The sequence below is a fragment of the Hyaena hyaena genome, unplaced genomic scaffold, assembly GCF_003009895.1.
Source record: "Hyaena hyaena isolate Hyena2069 unplaced genomic scaffold, ASM300989v1 scaffold_157, whole genome shotgun sequence".
Lineage (NCBI taxonomy): Eukaryota > Metazoa > Chordata > Mammalia > Carnivora > Hyaenidae > Hyaena > Hyaena hyaena.
The window spans coordinates 856488-872203 of NW_024080789.1; the positions used below are offsets into that span (position 1 = coordinate 856488).

At 38.0% G+C, this 15716-nt stretch overlaps 1 protein-coding gene across 1 annotated transcript; it reads left to right on the forward strand.

Annotated features, from left to right (window-relative positions):
* Positions 1 to 2373: 2373 nt before the first annotated feature.
* On the forward strand, positions 2374 to 15422 carry LOC120236582 (zinc finger protein 300-like). Its single transcript, XM_039239455.1, is given in 3 exon segments — positions 2374 to 2392; positions 13944 to 14131; positions 14133 to 15422. Coding segments are annotated over 3 exon segments (1497 nt in total).
* Positions 15423 to 15716: the final 294 nt, after the last annotated feature.

Below are 15716 nucleotides of genomic sequence, written 5' to 3' on the forward strand. Positions count from 1 at the left end.
CAATAGCTACTCTGTGTAACATAAAAAAGAAAAACTTGAAAAAAACCTACAAGATAGTTTGCCTCCACAGGGCAGTTTGATGTTATGAAGATGCTTCATGTCGATCTAGGGTGACATTAGTCAGTGCCCTGATAGGTATCAGTAGTTCTAGGGATACAGGTTATTTGGAAAAAATAATTTTGGATAATCACCTTCCATGTTGTGCCAGTTTCCATGTGGCTTAAAAGTTACAACAAAAACCTATACAACGTTTACTATTGTGTCATAAAGATTTTGACTGGCTTTCATTCCAAGTTTCTGGCAAGTAAGCTCTAAACCCTTAAAGTAAAGAATATGGCTGGTGAAAGAAAGATTTTCTGTTATTGAGATGTAGTCTCTAGATCTGTGGACTTTCCCCATTAATGGAAATGGCCCTAGTGGGCCTTAATAATTCATCCTGCCCAGATGACTCATGGTGGGTCCCTGGAGAGTTGCCACTAAGAAGAGATGACTCAGGGTGGGGGCTGGCCATTCCACAAAGACCACATGATTAGCGAGTTGGGGCTTTAAACCGGAAGATATCATTTGGAGGACCTCTCAGGGGCATAAGGCAGAGTTGGAGATTGAGTTCAGACTGAAGGCCAATGATTGGGTCATTCGTGCCTAGGTAATGAAATCTGGTGAACTTCCCTGGTTGGCAACATTTTATGCATCTCTGACTCAGATCACACAAAAGTTTCACTTTTGTAACCCTTTCAGATCTTACACTATTAGTCTCTCCCTTTGGCTAGTTCTCATTCATATCCAAATGCTGTAATAAAACTGTAATCATAAGTATACTACTTTCCTGAGTTCTGTGAGTCATTGAAGTGAATTACCATAGTATCAAAAAGGGAACCCCTGAATTTTTAGCCTACTGGCCAGAGGTGAGGGTGGCCTGAGAACTCCTGAGCTTACAGCTGCTGACTGAAATGAGGGCAGTCTTAACGGAGGACTGTGAATTGTGGCCCTGTTCCAGCTAGTTGGTGTCCGAAGTCACTGAGATTGTGTACTATGCATGGTTCTAGGTACTTTAAGTGTATTAACTAATTTAATACTCCCATAACAACTCTGTGAACTCGATTCTATTATTAACTTCATTTTACCCTCAAGGGAAATTGAGACACTCAGATTAACCCACTTAACTGGAAGACACACAGCTAGTTAGTGGGAGAGCAAGGCAGAATGGCTGTAGACCATGGGTTGGTAAACTGCCACTCAGGCCACATCAACCAACTGCCTGTTTTTGTACTGTGAACAAAGAGTGTTTTTTACATTTGTAAATGACTGGAAAAAAAAACTAGAGATGTGTTTAGGTGTTCGTATATAAAGTGAGAGAGTGATGACCTAGAGAGAGGGGTCAATGTCATTGAGAGAAAATTTTAATGTACTCAAAGCTCCCCTAGAAATGGGAGGCAGTCTGGGTCCCAGCTCTACTGAGGGGTTCCCTCCACCAACAATAATCAAGTCTCTGACATGAGCCAGGTGTCCTACAATTTAACTCAGTTCTGCCACATCTGCTGGGAAAAAGCATGAGAACCCACCGGTTAAGGGTTCAGTCCTACAAGACTGCTCCCAACTTACTTGAAAACCTAGTCACAAGCCCAGCTTATTCTCTGCTACAGATTGGAGGTTCTCAGGCCTTCTCCTTAAACTACAGATCTAGTCACAAGCCCAGATTGTTAGTTATACTTCTGACTGCTTGGCTCTAATTCAGAGGTTCCGACCACCCCTCCCTAGGTTCAATTAATTTGCTAGAACAGCCCATAGAACTCAAAGAAACACATGACTTACTAGATTACTGATTTGTGACAAAAGCATATGACTCAGGAACAGCTAAATGGAAGACATATGTAGGGCAAGGTATGGGAAAGGGTGGGGGGGCTCCATGCTCTCTCTAAACAGGCACTCTCCCCATATCTCCCTCCACATGTTCACCAACCTGGAAGCTCTTCAGACCCTGTCATTTCGGGTTTTATGGAGGCTTCATTACATAGGCATGATTGTCTAAGTCACTGGCTGTTGGTTATTGATTGATTCAACCTCTAGCCTCTGTCTCATTCCTGAACATCAGGAGGCCAGACTGAAAGTTCCACCGCTGTACTCTTGGTTGGTTGCCCTGGCCATCAGCCTCCTTCTTTAGGTGCTTTCCGCAAGTCACCTCAGTAACATTGTAACCGCGTAACCCAGTTGTGGAAAAGGGCTATTAATAAGAGGAAACCCATCTCAACTTACTGGTTCTAAAACAATTTCAGAAACTAAGGGCAAGAGACCAAATAGGATGACGTAAGATGCTCCCATTGTTCTTATCACTCAGAAAATTTCAAGGGTTTTGGAAGCTGTGAGCCAGGAACCATGGACAATGACCCAATACGTATGAGAAATATATTTTGGTTATCTGAACGACCAAATATGTTTTTCTTGTGAATTACAATGTCACATAGGACCACAGGAAGAAGCACCAGTATCAGTCAGGAGGCAGGAGTAAAGGCATAAATCATAGCCTTATTTTTTTTTAAAGATATGAGGGACATTTAAAAATTCTAATATAGTTAACATACAGTGTTACCTTAGTTTCAAGGGTGCAGTATAGTGATTCAATATTTCCATACATCACCCAGTGCTCATCACAACAAGTGCACTCTAGACCATAGCCTTTATTGGTATTTACATGAAAAAGGAAAGGCAGAGCAGAATAAACCATTTAGCATTGGCTAGTTTGAATAATTCTGGTGGGCTTGGGGGTATAGGGATTGTCCTTAATTGTCTTTACCTGGATTTGATTTGGGGCAGGGGAATATTAGGTTGGTGTGTGACTTTTAGCTAAAGGAGGTGGTTGGGGCTATAGACTTGGGATTGGCTGGTTTGCATATGGGAGGAGTACTGTCAGATAAGTTGTTTATCACAATAGGAATTAACTAGCTCAGAGAGGGGCAGTTTCCCCAGCCAGCAGTGACCTCCACCCCAGAATGTCAAAATTTCATAACATAGAGAACATTTTAAAAATGGTTAATATAAAATAGTATTTCATGATACATGAACATTATATGACATTCTAATTTTAGTGTATATAAATAAAGTTTTATTGGGACATAGCAACATTTATTTATTTACTATTGTCTATAGTGGCTGTTAGTCTACAAGAGTGGAGTTGATTTGTGATAGAGGCCATATGGCCTGCAAAACCTGAATTGTTTATTATTTGGCCTTTTACTAAAAAACATTTGACAACCTCTGCTCTATAGTAAATGTCCTTAATCTGTATGAAATACTGCATAAAAATGAAAGTGTAAAATTATAAACATTTAAAAAATATAAGGCTATATGTACTAAATCTTTGGGTGGGGAGACTCTTTAATACGTTAGTATAAGGATAAAATAGAGGATTAAATTATGAGAATTTTAACACTTTTTATGGTAAAAAACAATTATAAAAGTACTTCCACTTATAGGCATACGGAGTAGATGTATTTCTCCTTAATCCTTTTGCTAAGGAAGAGTTTTCAATTATACACGTGTTCCAGGACTGCATTGTTTTCTGGCTTTCATAGTTTCTATTGAAAAGTCAGTTGACGGGGCGCCTGGGTGGCTTAGTTGGTTACGCATCCGACTTTTGCTTAGGTCATGATCTCGCGTTCGTGGGTTCGAGCCCCGCGTGGGGCTCTGTGCTGACTGCCAGCTCAGAGCCTGGAGCCTGTTTCAGAGTCTGTGACTTCCTCTCTCTCTGACCTTCCCCTGCTCATGCTGTCTCTCTCTCTCTCTCTCTCCTAGAAATAAATAAAACATTAAAAAAAAATTTTTTTTTTTAAAAAGAAGTCAGTTGACGATTGTAGTACTTAAAGGACACATGTGTTTTCCTGACTACTTTTTTTTTTTTTTAAAGATTTTTATTTATTTCTAGGAGAGAAAGAGAAAGATAGCGTGAGCAGGGGAGGGTCAGAGGGAGAGGGAGTCACAGACTGAAACAGGCTACAGGCTCTGAGCTGGCAGTCAGCACAGAGCCCGACGTGGGGCTCGAACCCACGAACCGCGAGATCATGACCTAAGCGAAAGTCGGACGCTTAACCGACTAAGCCACCCAGGCACCCCTTCCTCTGACTACTTTTAAGATTTTCAGCTTTTTTTTTTTAAAAAGGACATCTTTATTGAGATATAATTCACCATTTAAAGTATATAATTTTGTGGCTTTTAGTATAGTCACAGATATGTGCAACCATCACCACAATATATTTCAGAACATTGTTATCATTTCAAAGAGAAACCCTGTACCCTTTAGCTATCACCGCACTGTTCACCACCTCCCCAGCCCTAAGCAACCACTAGTTTACTTTCAGTCTCTGTAGAATTACCTATTCTGTTTATATCTTCATATAAATTGAATCATCATATAATATGTAGTTTTTATGACTGCCTTCTTTCACTTAATGTAATATTTTCAAGGTTCACCCATATGGTTTAGCATGTATCAGTTCATTCTTTTTTATGGATGAATAATATTCTGTTGTATGTACAGACCATCTTTTCTTATCCACTCACCATTTGATGTACATTTGGCTTATTTGTACCTTTTGACTTTTATGACTAATTATGTAAATAGTGTACACATTTTGGTGTGGATATACCACTTTCAACTCTTTTGCATAGATTCCTGGCAATGGAATTGCTGGGTCATATAGTAATTCTATGTTGAACCATTTGAGGAAGTGCCAAGTTTTTTCCAAAGCGGCCACACCATTTTACCATCCCACCAGCAGTGTGTGAGGGTGTTCTGATTTCACCACGTCATTACTAACGTTTGTTATTATCTGACTTTTTGATGCTAGCCATCCTAGTGGGTATAAAGTGGTGTTTCATTGTGGTTTTGATTTGCATTTCCCTGATTAATAATGTCAGGAATTTTTCATGTGTTTGTTGGCTATTTGCATATAATGGAAGGTAAGGGTCCAATTTTATTCTTTTGCATGTGCTTATCTATTTTCCCAGGACGATTTCTTAAAAGAACAGTCCTTTCCTCATTGAATGGTCTTGCCACACATGTCAAAAACCACTTGAACATAGGTATATGGGTTAATTTCTGGGTTCTTCATTCTATTCTATTGATCTATCTGTCTACCCATATGCTGGTACCACATTGTTTTGACAACCATGGTTTTGTAGTAATTTTTGAAATCAAAAAGTGTAAGCACTCCAACTTTGTTCTTTTTCAAGATTGTTTCGGTTATTGTGGGTCTCTTGCAATTCTATGTGCATTTAAAGATAATCTTTTCTATTTCTGCAAAAGAAGCAGTTGGGTTTTGATAGGAATTTCATTGAATCTGTAGATACCTTTGGTGAATATTGCATGTTAATAATAATCAAGTTTTCCAATCAGTGATTGCATACTACCTTTCCTTTTGCTTAGGTCTTTAATTCTTTTCAACAATGTTTTTGTAGTTTTCAATGTAGAAGTATTGTACTTACTTGGTTTAATTTATTTCTTGGTATTTTATTCCTTTGGATACTATTATAAATGGGATTGTTTGCTTAATATCCTTTTTGAATTGTTCATTGATATTGTGTAGAAATATCACTTACTTTTTATGTTGGCCTTGTATCCTGCAACCTTACTGAATTTATTAACTTTAATAGTTTGTGTGTGAGGCAGGAGGGGGAGGTTTTTGGATTTTACTAAGATTATGTTGCCTGTGAATAGATACAGTTTTACATCTTCCTTTCTAATTTGGATGCCCCTTATTTTTTTCCTTGGAAAATTACTCTGGCCAGAATTTCAGCACAATGTTGAATAAAATTGGTGAGAGAAGGCATCCTTGTTTTGTGTTTGATCTTTTTTATTTTTAAGTTTACTTATTTATTTTGATCTTTCAAAGAATCAACTTCCGGTTTTGTTGATAATTTCTATTCTCTATTTTGTTTATTTCCACTTGAATCTTTATTACCTTCTTCCTTCTGCTAGCGCTGGGTTTAGTTTTCATGTCTTTCTAGTTACTTAAGGTATAAAGTTAGGTAATTGCTTATAATATTGCTTCTTATTTTAATGTAGGCATTTACAGCTCTAAATTTCCATCCATGCCCTGCCTTTGCTGTATTGAATAAGTTTGGTATGTTGTGGTTTTTTTAAATTCTTTTTTTAATGTTTTTATTTATTTCTGAGAGGGAGAGAGAGAGAGAGACAGCATGAGCAGGGAAGGTTCAGAGAGAGAGGGAGATACAGAACGTGAAGCAGGCTCCAGGCTCTGAGCTAGCTGCCAGCACAGAGCTCGATGCGGGGCTTGAACCCACGAACCGTGAGATCATGCCCTAAGCCTAAGTCGGACGCTTAACCGACTGAGCCACCCAGGCGCCCCTGTTGTGGCTTTTTTTTTTTTAATTATTATTATTTCATTTGTCTCTGTCTGAGGGTGGTGAAGAGGGGCAAAAGGAGAGAGACAAAATCCCAAGCAGGGATTTTACTTACTTTTAGGTAAGTAGCTACTGTTGTTTGCCAAAGGTTCTGAACTAGAAGCCTAGGTTTAAAAAAAAAGAAAAAGAAAAAAGAGGAAGTATTAGATGTTACAGACATGAGTATTGATACTTTTTCCTTGATTTAACCAAAAGGATAGGGTACAAACATGAGAAAAATATTTTCTCACTGGTTGATTCCATATTATTTAATGTTACTTACTTTTTTTAAAAATGTTTATTTATTTTGAGAGCGAGTACTTGCACAATCAGGGGAAGGACAGTGAGAGAGAGAGAGAGAGAGAGAGAGAGAGAGAGAATATTGTAGGCAGGCTCCATTTTGTCAGTGCAGAGCCCCATATAGGGCTCAAATTCACGGACCATGAGATCACGACCTAAACCAAATCAAGAGTTGTTGGCTTAACCTGCTGAACCACCCAGGCACCCCTGTTTCCAAGTATTTTTAATTTCCCTTGTGATTTTTTTCTTTTACCCATTAGTTATTTAATACTGTCCTGTTTAATTTCTACATATTTGTGAACTTTCCAGTTTTTCCTCTCATTAATTTCCAATTTTATTTCCTTGTGGTTGGAGAAAATAGTATATATGATTTCAGTGTTTTAAAATTTATTGATACTGTTTTAGAGCCTAAGATTTGGTACATCCTGAAGAATGTTCCATGTGAACCTGAAAAAAAATAAGTATTCAGCTGTTGTTGGGTGTAGTGTCCTGTATGTCTTTTAGGTCTAGTTTAAGTGTTAACCAGGCTCTTTGTTTCCTTGTTGGTTTTGTGTTTCTATGTTCAATCCGTTATTTCAAATGGGGTGTTGAAGTCTCCCACTACTACTACAAAATTGTCCACTTCTCCCTTTAATAATGTCAACACCTGCTTCAATATTTTTGATCCTTGTTGTTCAGTGTATAAATATTTATAGTTGTTAATATTTTTGATGAGCTGACTCTTATCAATATACAGTGACCTTTTTTATCTTGTAACAACTCCTGACTTCATGTCTGTCTTGTCTACAATAACAACATACAGGTGAAAGTAACAGGAGGCCAGAGCTGGAAAGGATTAGTGTTTTGTATGCTGTCAGAGCTACATCGATAGCGATTCAAAGTAGATTATTGTACATTCAGGATGTTAATTGTAATTTCCATAGCAACCAATAAGAAAATAACTAAGACATATTAAAAAAAAAAGAACTAAGCAGGGAATCAAAATGGTACACTGTAAAAAAAAAAAACACAAAAGAAGGCAGCATTGAGGGAGTTGCGGCACACACAAAAGATAAGACACGTAGAAACAAATAGCAAAATAGAACAGTAGTCCTTTTAAGTGTAAATGGATTAAATTAATGGATAGAAACATGCTCTAACTATATGCTACCTATAATTATATGCTATCTTAACAGGTAAGATGTTTTCATTTACTTTGATAAGTTTATAGAGTGAATTGAACTGCAGATTGACATTTGCGGTATGCAATTAACATTTTTCTAGATGAACAAAGTCTAGTTTGCAACTGGACAAGAATGCAACAATTTTATTTTCTTTAGTTTCATGAAAATCTTTATACGTGTAAAAAGACAGTTTGACCACCATTTTTCAATCCAAGTGTGAAGAGCTAAGGGATTTTTTTTTCCTGTCATGATTTGATGTATTATCTGATACATTATTGAAAGCAGGATTGAGACATCTGGGAGGCTCAGCTGGTTGAGCGCCCAACTCTTGATTTTGGCTCATGTCATGATCCCAGGGTTGTGGGATCAAACCCCCGATTGGGCTACATGCTAAGTGTGGAGCCTGCTTAAGATTCTCTCTCTCCCCCCTCTGCCCATCTCCCTTACACTCTTTCTCTCTTTAAATAACATAAAATAATAAAATAAATTAAAAATAATAATAGGGGCGCCTTGGTGGCTCAGTTGGTTGAGCAACTGACTTCAGCTCAGATCATGATCTGAAGGTTTGTGGGTTCGAGCCCCGTGTGGGGCTTTGCACTGGCAGCACAGAGCCTGCTTTGAATTCTTTGTCCTCTCTCTCTCTGCTCCTCTCCTCCTTGTGCTCTCTCAATCTCTCTCAAAAATAAGTAAACATTAAAATAATAATAATAATAATATAAAGCAGGATTGGCTCTACACTGTAAGGAACTAACACATCTGTTACCAAAATTTCTCCTTTTGTCTACAGGACATTTTAGTTGCAACATTTGAGTTTGGAAATGTAACTTTATTCAGTTTCATATGTCAGTGATTAGAACTATATAGTAATACCTGTTTATGCTGTCTGTCTAATATAACTGAGCAGTCTCTATTTTCAACTCATAATTGGTGTCTTTTGGGGTGGCAAAAACCCTTTTATTTATTTAGAAGTACTTGCCTGTCATCCTTGACTTATTTCATTGTGCTTTTGCGTCCCCTTCACCACCATTCCCAAGCCCAAATTCTCTTCTGCATATTGTGCAATTTGCTCTATTTTAGTTATTTACCTCTCTAATCCAGGTGTGGATGTGTCTTTACATCTGTCATCAAAATAAGAGGGTTTTTTTGGTAATATCGTTGGTATTACAGTTGTTTTCATTTTCATTTTCTGAACTCTTAGAAAATGTGGTCACGATATTTACAATATAAAAATTAAGCAAGCACTGTATCTGTATAAAGCACAACAGTTAATCCACAGACTGTTAATGCTTATGATTGCTTGCATTTAAGTTACACACTTAAAACCATTACTCCTGAGTGATGCAACAATGGATAATTCATTATTATAAACCGCAAATCATGGTTGTCAACATCAGAACCCGGGGGGTGGGGGGGAGCAATGCTGACTAGGAAAGGTACAAAATCTATGTCCTTATCCACTTGACTTTAAAAACATGTTGTGCATCTTTTCATGTGTGTGTTGGCCATCTGGATGTCTTCGGAAACGTATCTGTTCATGTCCTCTGCCCATTCCTTCATTGGATTATTTGTTTTTTGGGTGTTGAGTTTGGTTAAGTTCTTTATAGATTTTGGATACTAACCCTTTATCCAATATATCATTTGCAAATATCTTCTCCCATCCCGTCGGTTGCCTTTTAGTTTTGTTGATTATTTCCTTTGCAGTGCAGAAGCTTTTTATCTTGATGAGTTCCCAGTAGTTCATGTTTGCTTTTATTTTCCTTGCCTTCAGAGATTTATCAAGCAAGAAGTTGCTGTGGCTATGGTCAAAGAGGTTGTTGCCTGTTTTCTCCTCTAGGGTTTTGATGGTTTCCAATCTCATATTCAAGTCTTTCATCCATTTTGAGTTTATTTTTGTGTATTAGGTGTAAGAAAGTGGTCCAGTTTCATTCTTCTGCATGTTGCTGTCCAGTTCTCCCAGTACCATTTGCTAAAGAGACTGTCTTTTTTCCATTGGATATTCTTTTCTGCTTTGTCAAAGATTAGTTGGCCATACATTTGTGGGTCCAGTTCCAGGTTCTCTATTCCATTGGTCTATGTGTCTGTTTTTGTGCCAATACCATATTGTCTCGATGATTAGAAACTTAACAGAGGACCATGAGGAAAGGGAAGGGGAAAAAATAGTTTCAAACATAGAGGGAGACAAACCATGAGAGACTCTTAAATACAGAGAACAAACTGAAGGTTGATGGGAGGAGAAGATGGGTGATGGGCATTGAGGAGGGCACTTATTGGGATGAACACTGGGTGTGGTATGTAAGCGATGAAGTATGGGAATCTACTCCCGAAGCCAAGAGCACACCGTAGACACGGTATGTTAGTTAACTTGACAATAAATTATATTTAGAAAATAAAAACGTTGTTGCTTACTGCCTTAGTTTTTAGGTCACCTTATAGGTTTTGCACTTTCCCTCAACTTTTCCCATCCATCTCCTCAAACTGAGACCTTTCAAGTCCCAAGGAAGGATTTCCTAGGACATTCCAGACAAACCTTGGGACTTAGTCACCCTACCTACGTCTCCCCTTATACTCATTCAGTGTCCTTTTTATCCCTTTCAGACTTCCCCCTTCTGCATTCTCCCCTCATCTCAGACCTCAGCCTTTCAGTCTCAGCATCCCCCACTTCTGTCCCTTAGTCTCCATTCTCTGTTCCTCAGATTCTCTTTTATTTTGTGTTCAGTCTCTTCACTGTCTCAGTTTTCCTTTTTTCATCAGACAGTCCTTGCAGCATATTACTGTAGTTGTAATTTCTCCCAGGCAATTCCTTAGCATTGTATTTTAGCATAATTAGGGGTGTTATGATCCCTCTCTGCCCCCCATGAATCCTTCCATCATTTTTGTCCCTCTGTCCCACAGTGGAATCCCCCTTGTATAGGCCAAATCCTCCCTTCATAGGGCTGTACCATTTACCAGCACTCTTAAGTAGAATTCCTGCAAAAGGATTGCACCATTCCAAATTCCTCTTTCCCCAGTTAGTCTTCCAGTAAAGGACAGTACTACTGCACCTTCTTCCCCAATCCTCCTTTAAGAGCTCTCTGCAAAACTTTGCACCACACTGGTTTGTATAATCTTCCTTTTGGTCATCTTGCCCGCTCTCCTTGCCGCTGCAATCACACAGTCCAAACTCAAGCTAGGAATAAACCAAATTCCTCCTCTTATAGGGAATTGGCGGGCTCTCAAGATGGTGGCTTCCGCAGTGAGACACAACGCCCCAGGGGTGGCCATCTTTCCTCTTGAACAAAGCCGCAGAGGATGCGGAGTGGGCAAAACCACACAGTATACCTGGGTGCATGCTTGAGAATCCTATGCTGTGTTCACCCAGACAGGAAGCAAGAGAATTGGTCAATCCACGTTAATCCGTGACAACTGTCCCGGGTTAAACTGTGATCGATGTTTTGGGACCTGATAATCGAGCTGGGAGTAGAAGTGGGGTTTATGAGTTGAGTCATGAGGAAGTCTGGCGTTGATATTGGAGGGGGGCATCTGCGAGGGTCAGTAATTGGAGGTCTGTGGAGTCTAATGGGAAGTCTGGGATGAGTGTTGGGGTCATACATACATGTAGGGGTCAGTAATAGGGCGAGCTGTCTGATCTGTGGGTCAATTAATTTTTGCCTTCACTTAGTTCTTCTGGCTACATACCTAAAGACTTAATAATTGATAACAGACTTTGAAAAAAGTGAAATGATTGAGTACTGATCATGATGTGTATCTGTTATTTACATAGTGGATTTGTGGACTCAAATGCTGGCAGTGAAGTTTATACTTTACCCTATTAATCACAGGTAGTATACTGGGGTAATTAAAACATGAACTGTGGGGGCACCTGGGTGGTTCAGTCAGTTGAGCACCTGACTTTAGCTCAGGGCATTATCTCACCGTGAGTTCGAGCCCCACATCAGGCTCTGAGCCTGGAGCCTGCTCGGATTCTGCATCTCCCTCTCTCTCCTACCCTCTCCTGCTCATGCTCTGTCTTTCTCTCAAAAATAAATTAACATTAAAAATTTATTTTTAAATAAATAAATAAAAAGAAAAAAAAGTTCATTGGACATGAACTGTGTTGTTGCCAGGCTGGTATTACTTAACGAAACTGTACTGAAATTCATGCATGTCAGAATCATGCAAAATGAGGATCACCGTCATATAATTTGTTCTCTAAGTATTGCTCTGTGTCTCACAAGTTTTGACATACTGTTTTCATTTTCATTCAAGTTATTTTCTAATTTCTTATTGGACTTTCTGACATATAGGTTATATACAAGTATGTTATTTTCTAAACATTTGGGGGAACTTTCGAGATTCCTTTTTGATAATTTCTTTCTAATTTCATTATGGTTGGAGAATGTATGCTGTATGATTTCTGTCCTCATAAAATTATTACAACTTGTTTTGAAACCCGCATATAGTCTATTCTGATGTTTCTTTTATGTATTCTTGAAATGAATGTGTATTTTGTTGTTGGATGGGGTATCTGTAGATGTCAGGTTTATTGATGCTTATTGTTTCTTTGTCTGTTTGTTTTTTTTTTTTTTTTTAAATGTTTTATTTATTTCTAGGAGAGAGAATCAGCGTGAGCAGGGGAGGGTCAGAGAGAGAGGGAGTCACATACCGAAACAGGCTCCAGGCTCTGAGCTGGCAGTCAGCACAGAGCCCGACGCGGGGCTCGAACCCACGAACCGCGAGATCATGACCTAAGCGAAAGTCGGAAAGTCGGACGCTTAACCGACTAAGCCACCCAGGCGCCCCTCTTTGTCTGTTTGTTTACTTCTTTTATACATCATTGTGAGAGAGATGTTGAAATCTCTAGACATAATTATTAATTTATCTTTTTTCTTTTCATTTTTGTTAGTTTTGATTTGTGTGTTGTGGGCATCTGTGGTTAGGTACAAATACATTTATAATTGTTATATCTTCTTGCAAATCTCCTTTTGCAATTTTGAAATACATCTGTTTCTAATAATATTTGTTATCTTGAATATTGTGTAATATTAACATAGCTACTTCACCTCTTAGGCTTAAGAGTTTGCATGATGTTTTCCTCCCCATTCTTTTATTTTCAGCCTATTTGTCTTTGAATTTAAAGTTAATTTCTTGGGGTTCCTGGGTAGCTTAGTTGGTTAACCGTTTAACTGTTGATTTCAGCTCAGGTCATAATCTCTCAGTTTGTGAGATTGATCCCTGCTTTGGGCTCTGAGCCGACAGTATGGGTTTCTGTCTCCTTCTCTCTCTGTTCCTCCTCATGAACTTGCACTCTCTCTCAAAATAATAACTATTTAAAAAATAATAAAGTGATGTTATTATAGGCAGTGTATAGTTGATTCTTAACTGTTTTATACAGCCTGACAGTTTCTGACTGTAGTATTATTCCATTTCCAGTTAATGTAATTATTGATTTGTTTTGATTTATATTTACCATTTTGCTATTTGTTTTCTGTTTGTTTAATCTCTTTTGGTCCTTTTTCTTTTCCTGTCTTCTTTTGTGTTAAAAGAATGTTTTTTAGTATACCATTTTAATTTCCCTATTGAATTTTTATTCATACTTTAGTCTCTACATACATGTAGTATATCTGTAGGGGTTACAGTATGATGATGGAACTGCTCTGCTAACAGCATTAAACTGTATTGGATATCCTGTGGATTTTTGTTATCTTTCAATGCCCCATAAAGTAGGATGGCTGAGATGGGAAAACCTGAGAAAAAAATTTCACAAGCTCCCCATTCTTATCTAATAAAGAAGTTTTGGGTGAATAAGCACTTTTCAGCTAATGACCTGCCTTTGGTAGTTTTTCAGTACCATGAATTGGTTGTTGTTTATTTTTTTTAAATCATTTTCTTTGTTTTCGTACTCGTTTTTTGGGAAGGAGAATTCAACTAATGCATGCCATTACTATTAGAAGTAAAGTCCATTTTTAATTTCTCATATGATTAATTTACATGTTTTAAATGGCCTGTTGCCTTCCCAGTTCTCTGTCTCTTAGACCATCCTGTATCATCCATTTGTCCTCTACTAAATCTTTATATCTGTTTGATTTTATGTCTTTATTCTTTCAGAGAGGGAGACTAGACTTGACAACCCTCAAGTGGATATACCTGGAGATGTTTCCTTCTATAAGGAGATAGTGGAAAGTGTAAAAAGGGATCATTCACTGTACTCCATTTTTAAGATTTGGCAGAGTGATGACCAGATGGAGAGAGATCAGGAAAATAAAGACAGACTTCTCAGGCAAGTCATGGTCATCGAAAACTAAAAGAGTTGTTGAAGAATCAGGTTACACATATAAGTTATCAGGACAAATATTTCATGACTGCACATCTAGGTCTGACTGCACAGACCCAGGTGCTTCAAGACAAAGATTGTATAAATGTGACTCATTTGAAAAGAGCTTGATACCTAATATAAACTTATTCAGTTGTAATAGCGGTTATGCAAGAAAAAACATTGTTGAGAATTTTAGATGTGAGAGTACACCTATTTCTTACTATTCTAAGCCGGAAAAAATTCATATTGGAGTTAAACGCTGTGAAGATAGTCAATGTGAAAAGATGATCAGCAATAAACAGTCTCTTTTTCAATATGTGAATGTTGAAACTGGAGAGAAGACCTATATATGCATTGAATGTGGAAAATCTTTTCTAAAAAAGTCACAATTCATTATACATCAAAGAATTCATACTGGAGAGAAACCATATGATTGTGGTGCATGTGGGAAAGCCTTCAGTGAAAAGTCACATCTCATTGTACATCAGAGAATTCATACTGGAGAGAAACCTTACGAATGTTCTGAATGTGGAAAAGCCTTCTTTCAAAAATCTTCCCTCATTACACATCAGAGAGTTCACACTGGTGAAAAACCTTATGAATGTAGAGAGTGTGGGAAGGCCTTCTCCCAGAAGTCACAGCTGATTATACATCATAGAGCTCATACTGGAGAGAAGCCATATGAATGTACTGAATGCGGGAAAGCCTTCTGCGAGAAGTCCCACCTCATTATACATAAAAGAATTCACACTGGGGAGAAACCCTACAAATGTGCTCAATGTGAGGAAGCCTTCAGCAGGAAGACAGAACTCATTACCCATCAGTTAATTCATACTGGGGAGAAACCTTATGAATGTACTGAATGTGGGAAGACCTTCTCCCGGAAGTCACAGCTCATCATTCATCAGAGAACACATACTGGAGAAAAACCCTATAAATGCAGCGAATGTGGAAAAGCCTTCTGTCAGAAATCACATCTCATTGGACATCAGAGAATTCACACAGGAGAAAAACATTATATATGCAGTGAATGTGGGAAAGCCTTCTCTCAGAAGTCCCACCTCCCAGGGCATCAGCGAATTCATACAGGAGAGAAACCTTACATATGTGCTGAATGTGGAAAGGCCTTTTCCCAGAAGTCAGACCTTGTTTTACATCAGAGAATTCATACTGGAGAAAGACCCTATCAATGTGCTATTTGTGGGAAAGCCTTCATCCAGAAGTCACAGCTCACTGTCCATCAGAGAATTCATACGGTGGTAAAATCATAAGGATGGAATAAGCACAGAAAAGTCTTCAGTATGTGCTTAAGCCATAATAAATACCACAAACTTAGGGATTTCATGAGAAATAAAGTTTCTAGAAATAAAGTTTCTAATGTATTTTTTTTATCAAAGATAATACAAACATCTCAGTTATATAAATAATGGGCATTTTCACTGGCATGTAAATAAGACTTCTGAGATTATGAACTGAATTAATTATACAAGTTACATATATAGTCTATTTTGAAGTTACATATTTGTGATTATGTTACATAATAAGAATTGGGCGAGTGGTAATTT